The 27,393-nt window shown below is 47.5% G+C and overlaps 1 protein-coding gene across 3 annotated transcripts in view; it reads right to left on the bottom strand.

Annotated features, from left to right (window-relative positions):
- Positions 1-25,305, bottom strand: part of ST3GAL2 (ST3 beta-galactoside alpha-2,3-sialyltransferase 2) — a 38,853-nt gene extending 13,548 nt beyond the window's left edge. The window contains exons 1-2 of one of the 3 annotated variants that reach the window (XM_081203411.1): positions 25,029-25,305; positions 3,327-4,588 (exon numbers count right to left, since the gene is read on the bottom strand). In XM_081203411.1, the coding sequence (XP_081059537.1) occupies positions 3,327-3,665 (339 nt within the window). In that variant the 5' untranslated portion in view covers positions 3,666-4,588; positions 25,029-25,305. Of the gene's footprint in view, positions 1-3,326; positions 4,589-17,875; positions 17,993-23,109; positions 23,221-25,028 lie in introns of those variants that run through there. The other 2 variants (XM_081203412.1, XM_081203413.1) reach the window with 2 other exon arrangements.
- Between the last annotated feature and the right edge of the window lie 2,088 nt (positions 25,306-27,393).

The following is a 27,393-nucleotide window of genomic DNA, read 5'->3' as shown; positions in this document are numbered from 1 at the left end:
AAATCCAAACTCTTCTTCATCATATCCTCAGGAAGGCAGAAAGTGGTTCTTGCATATGGCCTCTTGCTCTTCCCAGTGCCGGAGGTGCTTAGAGGATAGATGGTGCCTTCCCCCCAAGGTATCCTCACCTGGCTCCTCAGAATCCCCAGTTAAAAGGTAGCAGGACTAGGAAAAGCCCTTCTCTGCTGAGGACCCTGGAGAGCTACTCCTGGCAGGAGCAAACCAGCCACCCCCAGCCTGGTGCCTCCCCACCCAGATGCTTTGGGCTACGACTCCCATCAGCCTCAGCCAGCAAAGCCATGCTGGTAGAAACTGTAGAACCATAGAATTGTAGAGCTGGAAGGGACCACAAGGGCCATCTAGTCCAACCCCTGCAATGCAGGCATATTTTGCTCAATATGGGGCTCAAACCCATGGCCCTAGCTCCACCAACTGAGCTAGTCTGACAAATGGATGACAATAGGCTGGGGAAGGGTGAAGGAAACATTCCTGGAAGAGATAGATGGCAAGGCAAGAGGCAAGGAACAGCTGGCCTGCTGCTTCCTTATTCTTCTTCGCAGTTACACAAAGAAAGCACCAATCTGGGCCTTTTAAGAAAGGTGAGAAGTTCAGCCCCTGCAGCAAATCCAGCCTCAGTCACTCAGCAAAAAGCTCTGCAGCTTTCTTCAAACAGATGGTGCTGCTGGATGGCCAAAAGGAGAGGAGAGGAAGAAGCAGGCTATCCCAGGCAGAGGCTGGAGCTGGTTGCTTCTTCTCAAGTAGCAACACCCAAACTAAGAACACATCTGGAGAGGCACAAACCTTGGTTCTGCCCAAACGGCAGAGGGAGGCAAAAGCCAGGCAACCTGAACATGCATGAGTCATGGCTCTGTTTAGACTGCAGGTTTCTGCTTCTCCTCCTCTTGCGCTAAAGGGAAAACTCCTGCAGAGGACAAAAGCAAACCAAAGCAGCTTTCAATGAAATGGTGCCTGTACCATCTTTGTCGCTTGACCCTGGAAGACTGTATTGCAAGGCATTGTCTGCAGATGCTGAATAATAGGTATTTAAGATTTGCAGGCAAGATTTCCACGTCTAGGGAGCCATATTGCCATGTACAACTGATAAAATGCACTCCTGGTCAGCTGCTACTTGAGCACACACTATTAGTTTGATTATGATTATTCCATTTGTAGCCCACCTTTCTGCCCAAAGGAGCCCAAGGCAGCCAACTGCTAGCCACACAATGGCCCTGGTACCAGAAGAAGGGCTTTTGGATGATGTCCATGACATGGAAAATGGGGAATGGACAGAATTTGATGCTGCATTAGGGAAACTTAAAAGGAAGAATCAACAAAAAAATCCCAGGATTTTTTTATTTTTGGGGTGGTGGAGGGGTGCCCGGAGGTAAATCACTCTTAAAACTTCAGAGATCTAGGGAGAGGCTTTAATGTGACTTTTAGTCATCCCTTCACTAAGGCAACCTAGGAACTGCATCCCATCTGGCCTTTAGGGAGAGAAGCCCTGCTACATAGTGATCACTTCTAGGCAAGGTGCTATTTCACCTGGATTAATCGTAGCACTGTAAATTATACCAGCAGTAGTACCAGAGAGCTTGATGGGAAGCACTAAGAAACTCGTTAATTTTTTGAATTACATTATAATCTTTTTTTAAAAACTCCAAACTGAATTTGGAGTGGAGGGGTATTGTTTTTGCTTGTTATTATGGGTGAAGGGTGGCATAGAAAATTTTAATAGTAACGAGAACAACAACAACAATTCATCTCCACTATGGTTCTCAAACAAAAATGAAGGATACAATTTGATAATATTTGAACAGCAAAGGGTTATAAACATTCCACGGATATTTAATTTCGACATAAGATAGAATTCTGATTTTGGGCTATTTGAATTTTGGAAATGAAACAGAATACACACACATAAACTGTGATTTGTTGGGAAGCGGTGGAACTCAGTTGTAGATAGATCTACACCACTGAAGCAAATAGAGATGCACTTAATTTTATGCTGAACTTCTCCTGTACTCACAGAACATAAAGTCAGAGCCTTGGTTTGTTCAGCCCACTAAATTGCATCCACTGACTGGCAATGGTAGCTTTCCAGGGTTCCAGGGCAGTGATCTCTCCCAGACATACCTGGAGGTGGTGGGGATTGAACCTTGGACTTTCTGCATGCAAAGCAGATGCTTTCCCACTGAGCTATGGCCCTTCCTTAACATTTGATATTGAACAAACCACAGGGAGATAAGGAGAAAAAACAGATTTTGAAAAGACTGAGGAAAACAATAAGCACCTGCTTTTTAATATAGAAAAGATATTGTCACAGTATGAATGCAAAACAAGCAGGTTAAAGAGCTGATAGCTCCAGACCTCAGCAATAATATTCAAATGCAGGTCGGGGAGTATTTATGGTGAACAGGGGATGACCTTCTCTTGTGCCTAAGAGAATTTTGAAATCAGTTTCAAAACAATGGTAAGGTGGTGCAGCAGTGATGGAAACCTCAAAGTAAGAGAAGACTTGTTGTAAAAATGTGAACTATGGGTTGACAAAGGATTTATAAAAATAGAGTTATGAAAGAGATGTAAAGGGGAAAATCATTACATTAAGATCCACAATTGGGGGGGGGGAGTCAAAGGTGATTATATGTTTATGTATTTATTTCATTTGTTTAAATAAAACAGAAAATGCAAAAATAAAATTTATTAAAGAAAAGAAAACCACATTGCCTTGGCAAGCTATAGGATGACAGCTACTAGGGTCCTATATGGCAAGGACTGAAAACCTTAGCGGTGCCTACTTTAAAAGAACAGATGAAAAATATGTGGGGGTTTGCTCCAGCCATCCAACTGGCTTGTTATGTTAAGGGTTAAGGTAAACAGGAAAAAACAGAATAGTTTTATGAGCAGCTGGTCATTATTCATACATTAGTGTAAACTTTTAGTTTATTTTCAAATCTGCAGCTTTGTTTCAAGATTATGAAAGTCAGCTTATGACTCAAAGATATAAACATGTGTTCAGATCTACATTCATAATATACCAGTACGTAAAGACAGATTTTGAAGAATGCACACCAAGAGCTGCCAAATTCGTCCAAAAATGCTTAAGAATCATTGTGCAAAATAAGGAACTGTGCCTCATCTAGTTAAGACAGTATCTCCCAGCCTAATTTCCCCTGCCAGGATATAGACTAAGCAGCTTGGAGGCTGGGAGTTTTGTTGTACAGTGCTTAGACTTAGCAGGCTGCCCTGGTCTTGCTGCCCTAAGTGGTTGTAATAGGAGTGGGAATGTCAAACCCCACCCCTCGGTCCCTGGTCCCAAAAAAACTCACCATCCACCACCTCTGGACATCCAGCGGCAAGTCCATGTTCTCTTTGGTCCACACTGGGGAGATGTTACTGTCATAGCGGGTGTCGAACCACTCTGAGTCACTCACGTCCACCATGCACCTGTGACAGGTGCAGCTCCGTACAAAGAGCCCCTCCTTGCTGAGGCGCTGCATACCTGCGTAGCCTGGAACAAGCTTCACCCGGTGGATGCCGTCCAGCCCATTGGGGTCTAGGTAGGCGATGCTGTGGTGGGAGTAGGTGAAAAGGAGGGACATGATGAAGACGAGCAGGAAAGCTGTGGAGAGGAACCAGAAGCGCAGCGAAAACTTCATGGTGGGCATGGGAGGGGAGGGAAGGCCAGGAAGGGTCACTTGGCCTGTGTCTCTCTTGCAACAGAAAAAAAGGCAGGGGGGAAAGCTGGCAGAGAAAGTGTTTGGCTTCTCAAAAGCTTCCTCTGGGAACCCTCACAGTTCTCCAGGTGCTGCAGAGACCAACTTAGTCATGAAAATGCAGGCAGGTGTTTGGAACAGACCGTCCCAGGTAGCCTCTCTTTGGGTTCTTCTTACATCAGTCACAACCTCTATGGCACCACCCAAGCCTTTTGCATACAGAATTTGGGCCACAGAAGAGCAAAATAAGAGCAGCCTGTGCCCTCTTCCACTGTTTGACTCAAGAGAGAGCCGTTTCCACAGGTTATCCCAGCAAACTAGGTCCCCAACTCTGCCTGAGTACTTTTCCTTCCTGAGAGGAGGGGGAGAGCCTGTCCTAATACAAAGGAGAACGCCATGGTCCCGTTTGCTCCTGAGCACACATTTCAAGGCTCTGCATCCCAGCCGGAGAAAGAGAAAGCAGCTGTTTGCCAAGTATCAGAGCAGCTCCATCCTCGGGGTTAATGAGCCACGTTCCCTCAGCACCACCACTCCAGCAGACGGGAAGCTCCTGCCAGTTCCCATCCCAGGACCTTGCCTCTGAGCTGGCAGCTGCACATCTGGATCAGCGCTGCCCGGGGACAGCTGCCGCTTGGGTGGCCCAGGCGCTCTCTCCGCCCTCCGCTGCCGCCACACACGCTCAGTCTGCAGACGCAGCTCCCGCTCAGCCCTGCAACTTCCTCTCCAATTTGGCATCTGGCAGACGTGGAAGTGCAGTGTCCCCGTGGCTCCTCCTCCTCCTCCTCAGCTGCTTAGGCTTTTAAATAATCCCTTGGCAATCTTTTCCTCTCCACTTGCTGGCCCAGAAAAGGTTCTGCTGCAACAAAGCCCTGAAACTGGAGAGAAAGAGGAGGATTTTAAAATGATACATATGTAAAAGAAGAATTGTCAAAGGTCAGCAAGAGGGAGGAAGCCTCAGCTCAAGGGTGCCTGGTGGAAGGGACCCCCCCCCCCGCCCCCCAATTTGCTCCAACAGCCCTCAGGGAAGGCAAATTCTTGGTTGCAACATCTGATCAATGCAAACCCCCCTCCCCTCCTGTAAGAAACAGGGAACTTGTGTGAAATAGTCCTCTCCTGCAGGATAGACAATGAAGGACCACTACAGATAGCTCAAGCCAGTCGCACCCCAGGGTACCACAATAAGAAAAAGAGCAGACTGCTTTCCATGGGCTTCTTCTCTCCCTTGTATCAATTGTGCCATGAATAGAAATCCACTATAAATCTTTGTAGTCAAAGTCTCAGATTGCCACACTGGTCTCCTAGAACTAACGCAGAAGGTTGAAGAAAAACCCTTTTCCTGGACCTACCCCCCTCTGTTGTGCAAATGTATTGCAGGCTGGGGGCGTCAGGCTTCAAGTTAGAACTGCCTTTCAAAGTAGAAGAACCACACCCCCAGCTCTGGGCACTTTCTGGCATAATTTTGCATTTCTCACTGTCTTGCATCATGTCCTTTTGCTAGTAAGGCCTGAACCCCAGGGATAGGAACATGCTCTTCTAAAATAAAAGCAGCCATTGGCCCACAACATGACATCCAGCTGGTTTTGGTCATTCTCCTAGAATCACGTCTTGGAACTCTGCAGAAAAGAACAGCACATCCACAAACCAAGCTTGCTCCTTTATTTTAATCAAATAGGACAAACAACCCATCTTTCCCAACTCAGCCTGGCCTTGGATCAGTTCTGACACTCCAACAGCAGCCAATACTGCAGGCTGCTGTGTATCAGATTCATAAACATCCCTTTTACAAGGAGGCAGGAAGGAAGCAGTGACTGGTCACCTCAAACTGCCCAATGGCATCCAAAACAATATGACCCACAGCCGTATTCCAAGCCCACCTCCCTGAAACACTTCTCCAAAGAATCACAGAATCCTAGAATCTAGTCCAAATCCCTGCAGTGCAGGAATCTCAACTAAAGCATCCATGGCAGACATCCACCCTTTCCAAGGGAGTCCATTTCACTGTCAAACAGCTCTTACCATCAGAAAGTTCTTCATGATGTTTGGTCAGAAGGGTCCTACCTTCCAGAGCAGGAGTAAACAAGCTTGCTCCATCTTCCATGTGACAGCCCTTGAGATATTTGAAGATGCCTATCATATTTCTTCTTAAATCTTCTCCTCTTTTCCAGGCTAAACATGCCCATCTGCTTCAACATTTCCTCACAAAGCTTGGCTTCCAGACCCTTTACCAGCTTAGTCACCCTTCCTCACACATGTTCCAGCTTGTCCATATCCTTTTTAAATTGTGGTGCCCAGAACTGGACACAGTACAACAGGTAGGATCTGACCAAGACAGAATAGAGCAGTACTATTCCTTAGGGACGTGGGTGGTGCTGTGGTCTAAACCACAGAGCCTAGGACTTGCTGATCAGAAGATCGCCGGTTCGAATCCCCACGACTGGGTAAGCTCCCATTGTTCAGTCACAGCTCCTGCCCACCTAGCAGTTCGAAAGCACGTCAAAGTGCAAGTAGATAAATAGGTACTGCTCTGGCGGGAAGGTAAACGCCGTTTCTGTGCGCTGCTCTGGTTTGCCAGGAGCGGCTTAGTCATGTTGGCCACATGACCCGGAAGCTGTCTGTGGACAAACGCTGGCTCCCTCAGCATATAGAGCGAGATGAATGCGAAACTCCAAAGTCTTCTGCAACTGGAGCTAACGGTCAGGTCAGGGGTACCTTTACCTTTTATTTCTTCCCTTGATGTGGACACAGTGCTTCTGTTGGTGCAGCCTAGAGTAGCTAGGGAGAACCTCTCCAGGCAGAAGTTAGATGCAATGACATTTCCATACTCAGCTGATCACCAATTGCACAACAGTCTCCAGAACACAGCACCTTAAATTTGAGGGGGGGGGCGGGACCTGAGAACGATTCATTTGAGCAAACATAAATTAGAATTACTAAGTGGTCCTTAAGCTCCAGGTCCGAAGAGGATGCTAACTCCTAAAATCACCCTCCAGTGAGGTGCCAATTTATGTTACAAATGTAACAGTGAGAGGGTCAAATCACCACCTGTTATATATGAGGCTGAGAGGCCCCACAACTCTGTTAGGGGAGGAGGGGAGGACTCCTAATAAGAATCTGTTTAATTTACTGCAATAGGAAAAGACACAGATTCGTTTCTTCCCTAAAACAAAGGAAGTCTTCCTCTGGCTCAAACAGAAAACTCACAGAGAGGATTCACTGGCAAGAGTTCAAGGCCGACTTTGTCAATAGAAGGACAAGAGCCTCTGCATTTCATTGTCTGCCCCACTTACATGCAAACACACAGTATGTCCATTATTCTGACCAATGCTCTATTCATTCTGCAGCAAGCATGTTGCTTTTCACAAGAATCAATCCCTGATGAAACTGCCCCTTACTTAAGTCAGTGAGTGCTCCTGGTGCATTATTTTTTAATATAGCCACTGTTATGAGATCAACTTGTTTGAGATTATGGCAGCTGAAATTCTAGGCATACAAAGAGATTGGAGCAGCTTGAGTCATAACCAAAAGCCTGGTGGAGGAGCATCTACAACACTGTCTCAGCCCCCACACCTGTGGCTCCTTCTGAATTGCTTGTTAAATTGAAAAACCAAGTCCCCCACTTAGAAGCAACAGAAAAGGGTGGTTGCAGCACAGGTTGGTTTTACCCTTTCTTTTGTTGGACCAAGGCCTTTAACCAAGGAAACAATCTCTGAATCCAGGGAGTTGGAGTAGACAGGAAAAAATGGATTGCAAGTCTTTGCTTTTATTTACATCATGAAACCCTTATCTTAGGCATAAAAACAACTGCTTTTTGCCTTAGCAGCTGGGAACCTTTGGAACCCCTGAAGAAACCTCACTCATTTCACAAACAACGACATTACGTGTGGAAACCCGTTTTTGTCTCTTCTCAGCCCCACCACCAAGTCTTCATCTTTGCAGAAGTAAGGCAAAAGGTAAGGTAAAGGACCCCTGGATGGATAAGCCCAGTCCAAGGCGACTATGGGGAGCGGTGCTCACCTCCCATTTGTCCACAGACAGCTTTCCAGGTCATGTGGCCAGCATGACTAAACCACTTCTGGCACAATGGGACACTGTGATGAATGCCAGAGTGTATGGACCATTAGCTGGCCAAATTCTATATTTTCCCTCTTGCCCCCAATCTCTCTCCTACAGGACTACCAGCTTTAGCTCACTCTCAGCCCCCCTTTCCCCAATCTTGCTTTTGGAGATCTGCTCTTTGCTTTGCCCTTTGCTCCTTCCTCATCTGCACTTCTGCTTTTTTGCTGGTATATAACTTGCCCATTCGCCAGCCATGCCACCCAAGTCTCCCACAGCTTTCTTTCCATTCTTGCCCAAATCTTACCTAATGCCTATGCCTCACAAAGTCAATACCCAAAAGTCTTCTTCCTCCTCTGGAAACTTCCATTTCTCTTCTGGCAGCAAACAGCCCCAGTCACCATCCCTTTTAACTCCTCACCTCACCTGTCACTCCTCCTTGCTTCAAGCTTCTTTCTCCAACTTGCCCAATTTTACCCCATCTAGGTCTGGCTTTGCATTTCTGCCTCTGCTTTTAGAACTGGCAAGCTTGGCCTGTAAGCTTCCACACTTTCGAAACTGAGCTACTGCTAGTGTGCGCTTTATGAAAGTCTGTGTCAATTGTTTCTGTATAACACACACACACACGGTGAGAGAGAGAGGGAGGTACCTTGGAGGACTTCCGGGTTAGCGCCATCGGCAATGGCGGAGTTCCTCTGACCGAGAGGAACCCGCTCCGTGAAAATCGGGTCTTGCCGCCGTGGCGAAGGCGGGGACCCTTTAAAAATCCCAGGCGGAGGAAGCCTGGGAACGTGGGATTCGGCTGACACCAGGAGCGCCTCCCCTACTCGCAGGGAAACCCTTTTTCGGGGATCCGAAGTGACGTGGGGTGCTTTTCGAAGCTACTTTTACGGAGTGAAGCCGCATAGCCGTTGCCGGAGAGCGCTGACTTTTTCCTGTGGACAATTGGACTCTAAACAAGTACCCGTGAGTAGAACAGAAATTGGATTAAGAAACATTTTAATTTGGCACTGATGCGGGAAGGTTCTAAACAGGAAGTCCGCCTCCCGTTTTTGTAAATAGATTGAAGCAAAAACTTTACAAGCTAAAGTCTGGAAAGTCGTATATAAAGGTCCAAATCTTCAGTTATTACCACCAAAACCCCCTTGGAAGCAGGAGAAAAGGGGGGGGGGGATTTTTGATTGTTCAAGCCTACAGGAGAGAGAGTAAAGAAAGATAAATTCCCACCGTCTCAAACCTGGGAACGGGGTGTCAGAGACAGAAATTTATGGAGAAGTTCATTGTCTGTGAATGGAACGCCTTTTAACAGATAGTTTAAAAAGAGAAACAAATTGATTCCAATGTTGCCTTTTGCATTCAAAAGAAACATTATTTGAAAAATGAAAGTAATTTTCTTTTGTTGGTTCTGCTTTCAAAAGATGGATACAAATAGAAATTGCCTCCTCTAAAGGGAGCTTGTTAAATTGTTGCTGGAGTCAATCTGGGGATTTCACAGCTGTGGAGATTAGGATCATGAAACCAGACTCTGACCTTGAATAAAAATGTGTTTAGAATAAGTTTTGGTGCTTGCTTTTTGCAAGACAAGCGCTTTGCTGGAGCAGATGCATGAGAAGATGGATTTGATGACTGTTGCAGTCAAAAACTTTGGACAAACGGTGAATACCCATATAGAAACCATTCAGGAACCAACCCAGGAACCTGTTTTGAGAGGGCAAGTGCAGGTGCAGAAGATAATGGAGGAGGTTGCTGTTGAACCTCAAGTAACACAAATGGAGAGACTCGAGGCCTTGCAGGAGCATAAGCCGCTGTTCTTGAAGTTTGAATCTGGAGTGGACCAGGGGGGGTCTGGAGTTGTGAGGGCTCTTAATTTTGGAGGGACTCTACCCCCCAATGAGAAAGGAAAGAAATTAAGAAAAAGATCAACAAAAGACAAAGTAAAGTGCAGGTATAAACAAGAAGAAGATCTGCAGAAGGGACATGGAAAAGACTTAAGAGCCTCCGACATAAGATCACCAGGTTTATGGACTAGATGGAATGGACAAGAAGGACTGACAAAACCCGAGACCAGGAAGAAGAGACGTTGGATGAAGATTGGAAGAAAGTTTTTAAAAATTTATTTTGAGAATTAGTGTAAAATTAACGAGTATTAGGAAAAATGTTGGAATGAAACTATTTGGCTTTAGTAGAAATGATATAAGGAGTCATGTACAAATAAGTATTAAGTTTTAAGTTTTAAGGTTTTTTATGGTAAGATAAGGTTAAAATAAATTAAGGTAAATTGAATGACAGAATATAGTGAAAGATGGAAAGGATTTGCTGAGTTAATTAATAGGTTAGACCGTTAAGATAAATTATATAACAAAAATTGAGAAAGATGGAAAGAATTTGCTGAAACAATTAATTAAATTAGAATACAAAAAGGGAGGTGTGAGGAGGTCGATGAAACAAGTAAATGAAAGATAAAGATATGGAACATTGGATGTGTGTTTTAATGTTATTGTGTGTGTTTTTGCTGTATTGTTGTATTGTTTTTTATGCTTTTTTATGTATTGCAATGTATGTCTTGTCAAATTTTTTGTTGTTTTCTTTTCTTCTTTTTTCTGTAATTCTTAAACTTCTAATAAATATTATTTTTTTTAAAAAAGAGAGGGAGGTACCTTGGTTTACAAACTTAATCTGTTCTGGAAGTACATTCTTAAACCAAAACCATTCTTAAACCAAGGCACGCTTTCCCTAGTGAGGCCTCCCGCCGCTGTTGCCCTTCCACCGTTTGGATTCCATTCTTAGACCGAGGTAAAGTGCTCAAACCAAGACACTATTTCTGGTTTTGTGGAGTTTGTAAACCAAATCGTTCTTAAACCGGACTGTTCTTAAACCAAGGTACCACTGTATATGCAAATTATTTTATAGTACAATAAATTGCTTGAATGATATTCAGTGGCATAAAAGTGACAGCTTCAGGATGCACTCAGGTCTCAAAGTCAAAAGATTCTGAGAGGAGAACCAAAGGTCTCCTATTGTTCACTCCGGACTTCAACTGCAGACCAGCTGCCTTGCTTCCCAGACATTCCTGCGACCTCTGATATTAAAGATTCTTCACCTCGCCTGCCTTCCTCAGATTAACAAATGACCTTTATACAAAATGTGTGCCCTTTGTGATTTGTTGGAATTGTTGCAAGGGTTGTTTATGTGTTTTGTCTTGTTTTTATTGTATGTCTGATGAAAAACTCCCGATTTGGTAACTGCCAAGTACATTCCATGAAAAAGCCCTGTCCTCATGCAGACAAAAACCTCAGCCATCCAAGTTAAGGGCTACACACGCAAGGGCTGCTTGAGCCCTGCAGCCTCTCTCTCCTCCTTATCCCTCCTCCAGCTGTGCAGTTTTGAAGTTGCCTGTTTCAAACGAACAATAAGCTAACATTAACCACAGCGTGCCTGTCAATGATAGCAGTTCCTACAGTAAACAGGGATCATAGCTACAAAGGTTATCATACATTTTACAGAATGCTAGATGCTAGTCTTGGTAGATCTTAAAGTTAGCTTTAAGACTGAGACACAATTCATAGAACTGTAGAGTTTTAAGGGACCTCTGAGAGTCATCTAGTCCAACCCCCTGCAATGCAGGAATCTCAACTAAAGCACCCATTATAGATGGCCATCCAACCTCCACTTAAAAGCCTCCAGTGAAGGAGAGTCCTGGCTACAGGTGGTAAAATTACTAGCTGAGAAACGGAGGTATTTCATGGAAAACAAATGATTGGTCAGGACTGCTTGGAACTTGCCATTTCCTGGGATTCATGCTAAGAACCCATCACTTTGGCCTGATTCAGCGGGGCACTCCTAAAGTTCTTAAGCAATAAGAATGACCTGGGCACTCAGGTTCAATGAACAAAGGCAAGTTATGCCTTCACTCTTAAGAAAGTCCAAACACACAAATTTGCTAAATAGCTTCATACACACCTGGGGTGGGGTGGGGTGGGGTGGGGGAGGTGGAAGTGACAGCAATATATGGAAGTGACAGCAATATGTTTTGTAAATTCTGCTAAGATACTTTGATACCTAATAGGAACGGATCCTAGGATTACCTTGTTATCTGAAATAGTCAATGAAATCGATATATTTTAGTTTGGCAAGAAATCTTGGCTACCAAAATACCATTGCATGCCTCAGAATAGGTAGAAAAAACCACAATTATTTATTTCTTTTTATAGGAATTTATACTTCACCTGTCAATAAAATTTCCAAGACTGCTTAAAATAATTAATACATATCAATTAAAAATATACAAAAATATTCTAGGTACAATAAAACTATTATGAGTAACCTGGTCGACTTCCAACCTAGTCCTAGTGTTATGAAAGAGGGAGAAAAACATAGCTCTATCTGCTTTCTCCAAGCCATGAGTAATTTTATAAACTGTCATCATGTTGCTTCTTACTCACCTTTTCTCTAAAACTAAAAAGACTCAAATGCTGAAACATTTCTTCATAGGGGAGTCACTCCCATCCTCTTGATCATTTTGGTTTCCCTTTGTTGAACCTTTTTCCAACCCTACAATATCCTTTTTTGATGCGAGACAACCAGAACTGGATACAGCATTCCAATTGCGATCACACCATAGATTTGTATACTGTAGTGGCATGATGATATTGGCAGTTTAGTTTAATGATCCCTAGCATAGAATATGCCTTTTCCACAAATGGTGTACACTGGGGTGACATCTTCATTGAGTTATGTACTGTGACCCCAAGGTTTCATTCCTGGTCAGTCACCACCCTGGGAGCGTAGCTGTGAAATCAATATCTTTTTGCCCCAACGTGCAACACTTCACAGTTGTTACACCGAACTGCACTTGCCACTTTGCTGCTCATTCTCCATCTGGAGCTCCTCACAATCCCTTCTTTTGAGTTGCAGTCCAAAATATCAAGAGGGCACCAGGCTGGGGGAAGCTTCCCTGCCCCACAAAGCCGTATGCTCCCTTTATTCTTTCCAACACAACCCTGCCTGTAATGTATTTAAAGGCAAGGTTGTTTTACTTCTTAAGGACCTGCGAGTCAACCATTATGCCCTAGAATCAGGAGGTTTATCAACCAATTCAGCAGACGAACTGGCAAAAAGCACCTCCAGTTTCCGTGTGGAGCCAGCACACATTTACCTACACTTGCAATAGGCGAAATGGATCCCCTCCCCCACCCAGAGATTTAACTGCTGCAGCGCCTGGAAAGTGACCTGAATCCTAAAGGATGTCAAGCTGGTCAAGCAACTCACTAACTGAATAGCTTAACAAGGCATGGCCAAAAGGCAAAAATAAGCTCAATGATTTAGCTCCACAACAGGAAATAATTGGAATATATGCAGAAAAAGAGCAAGAGAAAGTACAGTGGTACCCCGCAAGACGAATGCCTCGCAAGACGGAAAACCCGCAAGACGAAAGGGTTTTCTGTTTTGGAGGCGCTTCGCAAGACGAATTTCCCTATGGGCTTGCATCGCAAGACGAAAGCCCATAGGGAAATGCTGGCGGTCGGGAGCAAAGACTTTCGCCCACAGCCGGCCTTCAGAAGAGGACCTCTTCTGAAGGCCGGCGGGGGGCAAAAGTCTTTGCTCCCCCCTGCCTGCCTTCCCCCCCCCCCCGCCTGCCCCGGGCGATCTTAAAATGCTGGCGGGCGGGAGCGAAGCGTTCGCTGCCGACCCCCAGCATTTTAAAATCTCCAAGGGACAGCAGAAAAGTCTCTGTCCCGGGGAGATTTTAAAATGCTGGGGGTCGGGAGCGAAGCGTTAGCTGCCGATCCCCAGCATTTTAAAATCTCCCCCTGTCCCGGGGAGATTTTAAAATGCTGGGGGTCGGGAGCGAAGCGTTAGCTGCCGACCCCCAGCATTTTAAAATCTCCCCGTGTCCCGGGGAGGTTTTAAAATGCTGTTCCGAAGGGGGGGCGGGGACACCTGCCCCAGCCGCCCCACTTCGGAAAGCTGTTCCGAAGTGGGGCGGGGGGCGGGGACACCTGCCCCAGCCGCCCCACTTCGGAAAGCTGTTCCGAAGTGGGGTGGGGGGCGGGGACACCTGCCCCCGCCGCCCCACTTCGGAAAGCTGTTCCGAAGTGGGGAGGGGGGTGGGGACACCTGCCCCAGCCGCCCCACTTCGGAAAGCTGTTCCGAAGTGGGGCGGGGGGGCAGGGACACCTGCCCCAGCCGCCCCACTTCGGAAAGCTGTTTCGAAGTGGGGCGGGGGGGTGGGGACACCTGCCCCAGCCGCCCCACTTCGGAAAGCTGTTCCGAAGTGGGGAGGGGGGGCGGGGACACCTGCCCCCGCCGCCCCACTTCGGAAAGCTGTTCCGAAGTGGGGAGGGGGGCGGGGACACCTGCCCCCGCCGCCCCACTTCGGAAAGCTGTTCCGAAGTGGGGAGGGGGGGTGGGGACACCTGCCCCAGCCGCCCCACTTCGGAAAGCTGTTCCGAAGTGGGGCGGGGGGCGGGAACACCTTCTGAAGGCGGGCAGGGGGCGAAAGTCTTTGTCCCCCCTGCCTGCCTTCCCAGGGGCTTTTAAATCGCCCCGGACAGCGGAGAAGTCCTCCGCTGTCCGGGGCGATTTTAAAATGCCGCCCGCCAGCATTTTAAGATCGCCCCGGACAGCGGAGAAGTCCTCCGCTGTCCCAGGGTTTTTTAAAATGCTGGGGGTGGGAAGAAAAGCCCTTGTCCCCCCCCCCCAGCCTTCAGAAGAGGTCCGGGGACAGACTGTCCCCGGACCTGGTCCGAAGGCGGTTTCCCTAGGAACGCATTAATTGATTTTCAATGCATTCCTATGGGAAACCGTGCATCGCAAGACGAAAAAACCGCAAGACGAAGAGACTTGCGGAACGAATTAATTTCGTCTTGCGAGGCACCACTGTATGGTCCAGGATCTGGCCCATAATAGTTTACATGTGTCACCCAAAGAAATGCAGTCCTTAACATGAAAATGCTCTCCTCTCCTGGCTCAGAGGTGTTAGGTTTTTGCTGTTTCCCACTAACCTGTGATGACCCTTCAAGGGCTCCCCTTCACCAGCACATTTTGTATTTCAAGACTGAAGAGGACAACTCTCAGTCTCCTCTACTCAGCATCTCATGTCCTCCTGTCCTCCTTCCTCCTCATCCTCTTCCACCTCTTCCTCCAGCAGGTCACTCTGATGCCCACCCAACAGCCATCAATTGCTCCAGCTTGTATGATGACACCCTCTCCCTCCTCCTGCCTGGATTTAGCCCCTCCCCTTACATTATCTGCCAAGAGGCAAAGCAAGCTCTTCTCTCTATGGGCTCCTTCTTAAAACAGCAGCTGGAGGAATCCAGGGTAATCCCTGCAATGGGAGAGAGATTTGCTGCAAAAGCAGCTCTGGCACAGCTGGAAGCAGTTAGGGATTTGCACTTCCCACCCCTCAGCAAAATCCCCAGAGCGGCTTACAAAAGGGGGACTTGGGGCAAGAAAACTCACTTGAAGCATCTCTCCCCACCCACTCACTGCACCTCAAAAGCTATGTATGCCGCTGCCACTAACCACATCTGGCTATGGATTATGAATATTTAAATGGCTCAGATAGGCAGCACCTTCTTGAAGTTGGTTCTGCAGTACTGGCAAAGAGACCAAAACCACAACACAGCCACCATGCATATACAAAAGCTAGCATGGCAGGGCATGCCTCAACATGCCAGTTTTCTCTGCGGTGGGAGTTTGTTAAAGGGCATCAAGTCCTCTAGATCTAGATTGAAGGTGGGCAGAAGGATTCAGGCAATGCTTTTTTACTCCCAGTTGTTTAACAATATTAGCCACCCCACTCCCACAAAGTATATTGCAGTAATGGAGAACGCTTGTGATCACCACAATGGATTTTTACATGGAAGGACTGTGCAGTCCATCCAGTTTTAGTACTCAGGAGAAAATTCTTTAATGCTATTTCTTTTGTAACAGTCTGAAGCCTGATTCATATCTTGGGGTTCTTTTAAAAAGAAGATAGCAATGACTGATGGAGAATGTGACTGGCTCCTACGTACAGTCATGGTGGCTAACCAGCTCTTATTCCAGGACTGGAAAGAACAGCCACCCTCTGCCCAGTTCAATAGTGCAATGGCTGGAGGATGTGACTTGACTGTGTTGCATATGAGGAAGCAGCTTTCCACAAATTAAGACAAGATGGAAAGGTCTCAGGTGTATCAATCTCATATATGGACATGTTTCCTTCAGGCTGTATGAAGGACACTCTGGAAGTCACGTCAAGTGACTGTGCACACCTTCCTCAACATTGTTTTTTATCCACCCGCCCAGCACCCAAAGGGTTACCTGCATAAAACATCAAAAAGAAAAACTTGAAATGAATTTTTTAAAAGAGGGCGTTGGCCAAATAGAGTGTGCCCAGAAGAGGAAGACCAGGATGGTGGCCAGGGACCCCTCTGAGGAACAGTGGAAAGAGCTGGGCTATGGTTAGCCTGGCAAAGAGGGGTTTCCAATGGGAGTGGGGATCCCATGAGAGCTGCCTAGAACCAAGTGGCAGAAATTGCATGGAAGCAGGTTTCAGCTATGCTAATGGGAAAAGCTATTTTTCAATAGGGGAACAGGTTGTCTGTGGCTGGCTGGGCCACCTGCAAGGGAGCCTTCACCTGGATCCTGCATTGCAGATCTGGCAAACAGCATGGGGTAGGGCCAGAGGGCCTTCAAGGCACCTTCCAACTCTTATTTTATTACCCCAATCTGCTATCAACAACATTCTCTATTTACAAAAGACTTGGTGCTAACAGCAGTGAAAGTGGAGATGCCTAAGTACTGGAAAAGTGCCTTGGGCTACGCAATGCAAAGCTGGATTTTGCAACTTTGGCAGGGTGCGTCAGCTGAAAAACCAAATTAACATGATGATTCCACAAGCAAGACAATTAAAAAATAATAATGGTTCCAATCTGTCTCATGCATAAATAGCAGGATGCAGAACCTCTTTTCCCCCATCAGCAATCTGTCTTTTGGGAAACTCCTTACATAGCACATAGGATAACCACGTTTCTTTTGACACTTCCAAAAGTAACTCCTGATTCTACAGAGCATGTTAAACGATATTCTAAGATTAGCTGAATCCCTTTTGCATGTTTTGTACAGGTGTTGTGTTTGTTTACAAATACTTATTTTCAGTGGAGCAGGCGGAGAACAGAGGAAGATCCAGGAAATTACTTTGATATTGAGGAAGATCCCTGATAACATCAAGGAACACTGGACCAAGCTAAAAAATCCATTATTGCAGCCTGTGAACAAACTATTGGATACCAAACCAAGAAACTGGTTTGATGAGAGTGACAGTGAGATTGACCACATTATTGTCAAGAAAAGGAAGGCCTTTCAAATCTGGCAAAGAGAAAGAAACTGTGCCACTAAGAAAAAGACCCTATGCCAACGCTAATGCTGAGGTTCAATGAAGAACCAGAGAACTAAAGAACAGGAGGTGGATAAAAAAAAAAAGGTCAAGAGATCCAGTACTTAGCTGACACTCATGATGCACAGAGTTTCTTTAAGGCCACAAAGACCTTCTATGGGTCAATAAATCATGGCATAGGCCCCCTACTCTCAACAGACAGTACCACACTTCTAAAAGATAAAGAAGCTATTGCACTGCACTGTAAAGAACATTGCCAGCATCTCCTTAGCTGCAACTCCCCTGTAGCTGCTGAGGTCCTCTCACAAATTCTCAAAAACAAATTAGAGATGAGCTTGCGGTATCTCCAAAACCATTAAACAAATGAAAAACAACAAAGCCAGCGGACCTGATGGAATACCTGCCATAGTCTTCAAAGTGGACAGAATTGTGCTTACACAACTTTGCAAGCTCATCATAAAAATCTGGGAGAGAGAGGAGATCCCAGCAGACTTTAAGCATACCAAAATTATCAATCTCTTTTTTAGAAAAGGTGATAGAACGGATTGCGGAAACTATCGAGGCATCTTGATTATTAAGCTACAGCCGGCAAAATTCTTGCAAGTATCTTAACAAACCATCTCCTGACAATATCCAAAGCTACCCTTCCTGAATCCCAAAATGGTTTTGGACCTTCTAGGGGGACAGTGGACATGATTTTTATAGCTTGACAGCTTCAAGAAGAATGCACCCATTGTTCCGATTCAGCACTAAACCATGTGTTTTCCTGGGGGAAAGCAGTGGGGCAAATGGAGGTGTAGATGAGCCCAGAGTCTGAGCCTGTTGTCAAGAGAGATGCACTCAGGGTCACCCTCCATTCAGGTGAGAGCTGCAGCAAAAGAAAAGAGGCTAAGAAAGGAAGTGGCCCTCAAAAAAGGAAAAGCAAAAATTGGGCCTGGTCTTACTGCCCTCTAAACAGCCACCTTATCAGGCCAACTACAGGCATTTCCTGCCCTGGGGTGCAGGGGTCCTGTTGACGGCTGCTGACCAGAATCAGCTGCACTGGGTACTCTCAGTTCTTTTGCTTCCTGAAGGCTCAATCCAGCCTCCAGCATGGAACAGGCTTATGGTGATTACAATGCAACTTTTCTGCTCTTCTCCATCACTTTCATGAAGAATCCTGGGAGCTAAAACTTGCTCTTAAATGCAGTCTGATGCATTCTGGGCCTGCTGCTTCATTATCAGTTTGCGCTCTCTCACATTCCATATGCTGGACACTAGGTGCAAATGAACTGTCCCCTCATGCATACTGGATGATCTGGCCTCGCTGCCCTGGACTTCCTTCTTCTGTCCAGCAAGAACAGAGGGGTTGGCTCCTTTGGGGCCAAATGATTTTGCTGGGTGCCAAAAGGGAAGCCCTTCTTCAATTTTCATTCCGAAAACATGTGTTTCCCCAATATAAGCACTGAGCTTGGACGTCTGGTAGGGAAGGGGTGGTGGAAGATCACAGAGGGTTAGCAGCCTATAACAGTTTCTACAGAAACAGTCACCTTCTCCAGAGGTCCCATGCTGCATACTGAATCCATTGTGCCATCACTTAAGAGGAGGTTCCTCCTTTTTCTCATAACAGTTGCTGCAGAAAAGCAACACTAGACTTGAGTGTGCATCTGGCATACTTTCTGGGAGGAGGAGGAACCCCACCTCCTTTTCATGGTGCTGCACTGCAGCAAGAAGCAGCTCTGCTGGAGCCGTTGAAACCCTTCCATTGGCTGGATATCAGCCTGCGGACTCCACCAGGTGGAAAGGAAACTGCCAATTGAGGGGGAATTTGAGCCAACCACAGATAAATCTGAGGCAGCTTGGCAAGGCCTTGGCCCAGGGAGAGAGAGAGGGCAAGTGGGGGGGGGCAGTCAGAAAGAGCGTCTACCAAGAGGGATGGGAGGCTGACCTTGAAGGACCTCTGGTCAAATCCAGCTGCAGGGCTCTTCTTATAGGATGAGATACAATATGCAGATTGGCACAACGATAAAATGGAAGAGATGGAGGAAGCAGGTTCTTCACCTTCAGCTTCATATAGCGAGAGTGGGCTATAGAATAAAATGTATTATTAGGATTATGAGTAATTATTTTTTTTATACTGCCCTTTATCTGCAGATCACAGGGTGGTTTACAACTTAAATAAAGCTTATGCTGAAACAAACCCTGACATTTCATTTGCATGGAGTTCCTACACTGAGTGAGTGGGGACCGGCAAACAGATTGAGATGTGGTGCTGGCCAGAAGGAACTTCACACACCAAGCCGCTTTAGAATTGGAACAGAGTCATTCTAAGAGAGGATTACACTCTGGTAATGTTTTCAGCTCCCTCTTTACTTAAAACACTCTCTGACTGGGGGCAGGAGTTACAATGCAAGTAAGGGGTTTGAAGTAACCATTGGTATTTAAACTTTCCAATGAAGTCACTTTTGCAGGCTGACCACATGATTCAGGCTTACTCCACATCCTCCTGTGTAGATGAACAAGGCTTGGCTGCTCACAGAAGCAGGAGGCAGTGGCGGTGGCAGCCAAACAGAGCCAAGAGCCTATGCTCTATCCACAGGAAAATCAGGAGACTGAAGAGAGGCTGCATGAATAGCAAAACCGCAAACCTCACAGTACCTGAAGGAAAGTGGCTGCTAAATGGGCAGGAACCTTTCCCATGTGCCCCCCTCATTCCTCAGTTCTCTGTGCTCTTGAAAGGGCTCCTCCTCCTTTTAAGTCTGTGTGGTCCAATGAAACCAATAATGAAACCCTTTTAAAAGGTTTCTGGACAGAGAGTGAGTGCCTGGGGATTTTCATACATATTGAGAAGTTTCAGAAATCTGGGCCATACATAGTAACACTGCCTGAGTATAGATTTCTCCAGCTCATTTTAGATGATGATGATGATGATAATAATAATGTTGTTGGTGGTGGTGTTGTTGTTAAGTGAGTTGAAGTGTCCAACTGGATTATCCTTCAAGTTTAACTGTTGCAATTATAATTAACTGCCCACTATATCACACTGGGCACCACAGAACAGAGATTCAATTGTACAGTTTAAAGTACAGTGGTACCTCGGGTTAAGTACTTAATTCGTTCTGGAGGTCTGTCCTTAACCTGAAACTGTTCTTAACCTGAAGCACCACTTTAGCTAATGGGGCCTGCTGCTGCCGCTGCGCCGCCAGAGCATGATTTCTGTTCTCATCCTGAAGCAAAGTTCTTAACCAGAGGTACTATTTCTGGGTTAGCGGAGTCTGTAACCTGAAGCGTATGTAACCCGAGGTACCACTGTAATTTATGCAGGTGGAATGTGTGGCTGCCGCTGTCCAGCGTGAGCCTTTAACGTTTTCATTGTCCTCTCCTCTGGAGCTCTGGCACACAGATCTAGAAAAGGGGGGGGAGGCACCTATATAGTCAGACCTAACGACCCCCGCAAGAATCTGCGGCTAAAAAACGATGACTTTGTGTTGCACTGAAGTTAACTAAGATGGCTCTTGTGCCATCCAGCTCTCTACAAAAGCACTGCACATAAACAGATCTGAGTGCAATGCAGATCACACACTTGTCCATCAGTACCCCTAGAAGCATTGTCTCTCACACACATACAAAGAGCAAGGAGGCCTCTTAACTGCAACAGCTACTGAAAAGACCAAATACGAATTTGGCCATCAACTGTCTTCTCGAGAACCTGATCTCTGGTTTTGTAGGCCACGCTCCAAAGGCCAGAAGTACATTTTGCACTTTTGTTGTTGGCTCTCTTGCACTCCATGCAGATGTAAGATTTGCAATTTAGATGTCACATAGCAAATAAAGAGGCAATTAAAGTGAGGAAAAACTTTGAACTCTTTTCTTTTCCCCTCTCAGGTAAGAACCCTGGGAAAACTTTTACTGCACCTCAGCTAGCCTGTGAAACTGCCTTGGGGCTGGATCTACGAACTTAGCCATCCACGAATGGTTTAAATTGCTTATTTAAAAATATGTATTTGCTGCTTTTCTTACATGGGTTCAAGGCAACTGCAAACAACTGATGAACCACAATTTTTTTTTTTAAAAAAAAACCTTAGCTAGAAGATGTTCTCAGCCATTCAGAAAAAACTCCCAAGGAGAAATCCTAGAGCAGCCTTCCCCCATCTGGTGCCCTCCAGATGTTTTAGACCACAACTGCCATCCGCCCCAGCATCATATACCTGTGCTGGTGAGAACTGATGGGAGTTGTAGTCCAAAAGATACAGAGGGCACCAGACTGGGATGGGCTGTGCTAGAAGCAGGCAAGGAAAAGTTGTGACAGTCCTTTCAAATTATAAGAACAAATCCTCAGCTCCAGAGGGAGAGAGTGCCGTCCTAGCAACAGATGCTCTAATGAAGCAGGATCTGGTTGGGTAAACAAAGAAAGCAATAAAGATGACTTGTGTCAGAGGCATCTGCGTACTAGACTATGGGAATCTTTATAGCTTAAGCACGCGCACCTTGAACTGGGCCAATGAGCTGTGGTGCCAACCCCTCCTCTGGAACTGAAGGAGGAAAAGATGCTCCTTGCTTCTTCCCTCTGACATTTAACAGATGGGCTGCAGAATTTTGCATCTCCCAAGTCATCACCAAGGGCAGCCCCACATGAAGCATACCAAAGCAGTCAAGCTTAGCAGTTGCAAAAGTATGGGTCAAAGTGGCAGGCCCCATCATCCAAGAGGAGGTGCAGTGTGCACAGATGCTCTAGAAACAACAAAAATCCAGAGACAATTCAGAAAATTCCTGAGCAGCCTCAAGTTGGCTGCTGCCTCCTCAGTGCAGGTTTGGTTTGCAGCCCTTGGCATCGTCAGGCGCACAGCAGGCTCCAGAAGACCCCACGGCTGCCAGTCTACAGTGGTACCTCAGGTTACATACGCTTCAGGTTACAAACGCTTCAGGTTAAAGACTCCGCTAACCCAGAAATAGTGCTTCAGGTAAAGAACTTTGCTTCAGGATGAGAACAGAAATCGGGCTGCGGCGGCAGCAGGAGGCCCCATTAGCTAAAGTGGTGCTTCAGGTTAAGAACAGTTTCAGGTTAAGTACGGACCTCCGGAATGAATTAAGTACTTAACCTGAGGTACCACTGTATATTGATGGAGCAACAGCCAGCTTAGTGTTACACAGTAACTTTTCTCACACTCTCTAAAATGTCTTTGCCTTTTACATCTTGTAATAGTAGGTTTCAACCAGGATTTTAATTAAAAGAAACCACCAGGCTTGTACGCCATGTACGCTTTTTGTACTTGGGATCTTGCAGATTTTATCATGTAGTGACTTCAGGGGTTTTGGTAACATGATGTGTATTGCATTGCCCACAAACTAAAACAAGTGTGCTCATCAACTTGCCTATTTTCAACTGCAAGTCTGAACTGGCTCCTGAGTCTAAGATGGGAGCCAACTGGGTGCTAATATTTTTTCATTAAAACCCTTCCAGCCCAATCCTTGAACCTGCAGTCTGAGAAACTCGACAAGGCTCAGATAGTATGTATCACAGAGGAACAAGAATTCAGCATACTGCATAATGAAGTATTTTGTCTATATATTCATTTGATTTAAAATCCTCTTCATCAAACAATTCAGTGTTGGTTTTAATTGAACATTAATAATATTATCATGGATTAGATATGCTTCATTCACTCACTTTTTAACTGGTCTTTAACTAACTTATGCAAAGCCTTTGGGGGGGGGAATGAAATATTTGTGCAATAGTGCAATACAAGAAGGTGCAAATTCAAAAATATACAAGCTGCCATTCTACTGCATCTACTGACAGTCAACTGCAACTCTGCCTGGGGTTATGGAAGTCATAAGAATGGGGGGTGGGGAGTGCAAAGCATATTGCCCCTGAATGAGAACAAAAAAGAACACAAACCCTGAGCAGACAAGTGCATACTGCAAACAGCAAATGAAGACATTTGAAGTGTTATTTCCTAAAGGCATAAAGACCAATTTAAATACCTCAGGAAATGGAAGCCAGCCAAGGCCATGATGGCAAAGGGCTGCTGGAGAGCAGAAATTGCAGGGAGAAGCTGTGTCAACTCTTTCTATCCGTCTTCACTGTGCAAAATGCTGGAGAGAGAAACCCATCGGAACCAGCTTTAAATAGCAAGCCTAGTCGCTATAGGCAACAAGAAATTCCATGCTGGCAAGTGAGTGGGCTGGTGGGGAGAGAGATCACTGCATGGCTTGGTTTTTGTTGTAGACACAGAGGAGAGGGAAGCCAAAACAGAAACACAACAACAGGCTAGCGGAGGAGCAGATCCAAGCCCACTTGCTTTCTGTGCTGAGCTGTAAAGAAAGGTCAATTCCCTTGTGGCTACCAGCACAGAAAGCAAATGGGTTGGCCCAATGGCTCAAGGGCAGCAGAATGATCTCTCCCTCCCTCCCTCCCCCCCCCCCAGTCTGCTTACTAGACAGCCGAGAATCCTCCAGGGCAGGCTGTTAGCAGTCTCTTAGCAGACTAGAGACTTTTGTGGGCTCATTTACAAGGCTGACCTGAAACACAGGTTTCGGTGGTGCTCTGTATCAAGATGCAAAAATTTGATACATAGGACGTCACACAGTTAAGAAGTCGGAGCTCTTTTAAAAACTAGGCCTCAGGGTCATGCAATGAAGTTTACTGACAGCAGATTGTTAAGTAAGGATAAAAGTCCGTTCAGTCACGCAAAACAAACCATCAGCTTATGGGCACCCCCTCACCTCAAGGGGCAATGATTGCCACTGACGTAGGCCTTCCCTCTGTAGGTTTGTCCAACATCACAGTTAAATGCAACCTCTACATCCAGAGGCAGTCTACATCTGGACAGCAGGTGCTGGGGGCATGCAATGTTGCCATCATGTCCTGTTTGTGGGGCTTCTCTTTGAGACTCCTGGCTGACCAGTGCTGGGAACAGGGAATGAGGTGGGGCGGGTGGACCCCCAGTCTGGTGCCCTCCAGATGTTTCTGACTGAAACTCCTCCCACCCAGCACAGCTGTAGGATGCTGGGGTCAAGCCCAGCCCAAAACATCTGGAAGGCAGGTAGTTGGGGAAGGCTGCCGTCAGATCTATCTTGTACTGTACTGCCTACACGGACTGGCAGCAGCTGTTCCGGGGCTGGACCCGGGGTCTTCCGCTCCAGTACTCTCTGCCACTGAAGTGCCCTCAGGAAGCAATCCGACCCCCTTTCAAACTCTTGGGCACCGAGAGAGGTGCTGCCTCTAACTGCTCTCAGCTGCGGCAGGCAGTCCACTCTGCACATGCCCAGAAGCAACCGAATGCAGAGGGAACAGCGTGGCAAGGTAACACGCCGGTTACAGACCGAACTTTACCGATTTCGGGGCTGAGGAAGACTCCGTGGGGGGCAGCCGGCAAGAGGCCCGGCCGGAGGCAGCCCCTCTTTCAAGCCAGGAGCTGGAGGGATCCCGGAGGCACAAGCCACCCGGCTCTCCGCGTTGGAGAGCCCCCCTGGCAGAATAGAGATCCCGGCTCGGCTCGGCATCCCGGCAAAGCCAGGTCGGAACCTGGGACCCCTCACAGGCAGAGCTCCTCTGGGCTGCAGCCGGGCGCGCAGAACCCAAGGCGGCGGCGCCTTCCCGAGTGGGAAAAGCCCCTGAAAGCGCGGCGGCGACCGAGCGCCCCTTTGCCTCGCGGAGCAGGAGAAGCGAGAAGGGAGCAGCAGCAGCCCCCGGCCGGGCCCTCCCTCGGCCTCTGCCACAGCTCAGCAGCCCCTCGCGACGCTGCGGCAGGCAGGCGGTCCGCCCCACTGGGCTGCGCTGCGGGCCGGGTCCACTCCCCCAGAGGGCCGGAGAGACAAAGGCGGCGGAAGGAGCTGCTCGCTGCCCAGACCCGCGCAGGCCTCCTGTTCGTCGTCGTTGTCGTCGTCGTCCTGCCCCTTACCTGCTTCTGCGGCCGGCGGCTGCCGCGGGCCCCATCCATGGTGGGCGTTGGGGGGATTCAGCGGCAGCGGGCGGGCGGGTGGACTAGCGACACCGGGCCCAGCTCAGCTCAGCTCAGCCCCGCTTCACCAGGCGGCGGCAGCGGCCTCCTCAGCAGCAGCGGCAGCGTCGTTGTCCTGCCGCGGGGCTCCTGGCTGCTGCCTCCGCAGGCGCCCCGCCGCCCCATCCTCAGCTCCGCTCCGCCGGCCGAGCTGCGCGCGGGAAGGAGGGAGCGAGGCCGGCCGTCGGAGGGGAGGGGAGGAGGGGCGGAGACTCTGCGGAGGGGCGGGGGGCTCCCAGCTGCCTCGGCCCCCCGGGCGGGAAGAAAAGACCGCCTCTTCGGCCTCTCGTCAGCTTCGCCTCGGCGGTGGGAAAGCGGAGGGAGGGGGCTGCCGTTGCCTCTGTGACCGGGTGGGCGCCGCTGCGTAGCTTAGTCCTAGCCCTGCGGGACGCGTCCCCGGCGCTTTCCGAGATCTCTGCCCCTAGGCATCTAGCAAGGGCACCGGGAGGAGCGCGCGCTCTTCCAGGGCATCGGCGCGCAGCAGGTCTTGTCGCCTCCGATGCGCTACCCGTGGCCAAGAAAGCCAGGCTGTGAGCTTCCTTGCAAGGCGGCGTAAACCGACCTCCGAGGAGAGCGGATGGAGATAAGGAAACTGGGGTGCGGGGAGCTCGGTGTTTGTGTTTGTTAAGGGGACAGCTCCTCTAAAAGGTGGGGGAGCTTTGAGCCACTCACCCCCCCACCCCGGGGGTTGGCTGTTTATTGAACTATACTGATTTGTTTGAAAGGAAGAGCATTTTCCCGGCACTTTCCTTAACCCAAAAGTCTCAAAAACCCAAACCCGATCTTGGGGGGGGGGGTGGTTTAATGTGCAAAACCTCCTAACCTGCAGCAATTGTGAGGCCCGAATTTGCCAATGCCTGATTGAGTTAGCGACAGTCTACAAGCGTACTGCCTTCATCAAGTACTGCCGAACTCAGGTGAAGTTGTTGCAAAGCTGCGTGCTTCCCCAAACGAACAGCAATAAAAAGAATGGTGGTGGGGGTGTGTGCAAGCAAATCAATGAGCAGGTTGTTGCCTGGAAGCACCCATAGTTGATCTGGGAGTTCTTGAGCAATCAGCAGACTCCCCCGCCCCCAAATGCCCACTTTCAGTGTTCAGATTGTCCCATCTTATGGAGCAATAGCCAAGCTTGCTGCCGCGAGGAGGGATGTCATTCATTATTTGTCTCTCAACTCTTTGGACAGCTCCTCCAGCACATGGTTAGCACAAGAGACTTCCGACACTTGTTTCGCCACGTGCACTAATACATCTCCTGTATTACATTTCCTGTTTCCAGAGTGGGTTCAAACATCAATTGTTCTTCCCAAGGAACTCTGGGAATTGCAGCTCCGGGGAGGGGAGCTCTCCTAACAACTCCCAGTACCTTTATAACACAACAGTTCCCAGAAATCTTTGTGGGAAGCCATGATTTTCCAAGTAGTGATGTATGGAAGTGAGAGCTGGACCATAAAGAAGGTTGATCGCTGAAGAATTGATGCTTTTGAATTATGGTGCTGGAGGAGACTCTTGAGAGTCCCATGGACTGCAAGAAGATCAAACCTATCCATTCTGAAGGAAATCAGCCCTGAGTGCTCACTGGAAGGACAGATTGTGAAGCTGAGGCTCCAATACTTTGGCCACCTCATGAGAAGACTCCCTGGAAAAGACCCTGATGTTGGGAAAGATTGAGGGCACAAGGAGAAGGGGACGACAGAGGACAAGATGGTTGGACAGTGTTCTTGAAACTACCAACATGAGTTTGACCAAATTGCGGGAGGCAGTGGAAGACAGGAGTGCCTGGCGTGCTCTGGTCCATGGGGTCACGAAGAGTCGGACACGACTAAAGGACTGAACAACAATGACCATTTAAAGTAGCAAGATGCTGTTTTAAATGTATAGTGCAGATGGGACCTGAGAATCATAGCCCAGAACCTACACACTCTCACAAGTCCACAGACAGCCTGCTCTGCCCCCCTGAGCAAGCTAAGGGGACCCATGAAGAGCAAAGGCTTCAGCTCAGTGGCAGAGCACCTGATTTGCAAGTACGGTAAAAGGTCCCAGGTGCAACTCCTGGTTCAACTCCTTCAGGCAAGGCTGAGAAAGCCTCCTGCTTGAAGACTTGAATTTTGGGCTGTACTACTCAAGGCACAGGGATGGCTGCCAGGGAGGAAGACAGAGCATAACACAAAATTAGAACGAGTATGGTCATGGTGAGGCTTTTTCATACCAGAAAAGTCTTAACCTGTTGAATTTCTGCCTGCCATGCAGCTGTTCAAGGTACAAAAAA

This window comes from Podarcis bocagei, assembly GCF_964188305.1.
Source record: "Podarcis bocagei genome assembly, chromosome: 7".
NCBI lineage: Eukaryota > Metazoa > Chordata > Lepidosauria > Squamata > Lacertidae > Podarcis > Podarcis bocagei.
Note: the sequence above shows the minus strand (reverse complement) of the source record. Positions and strands in the feature narration are given on the sequence as shown.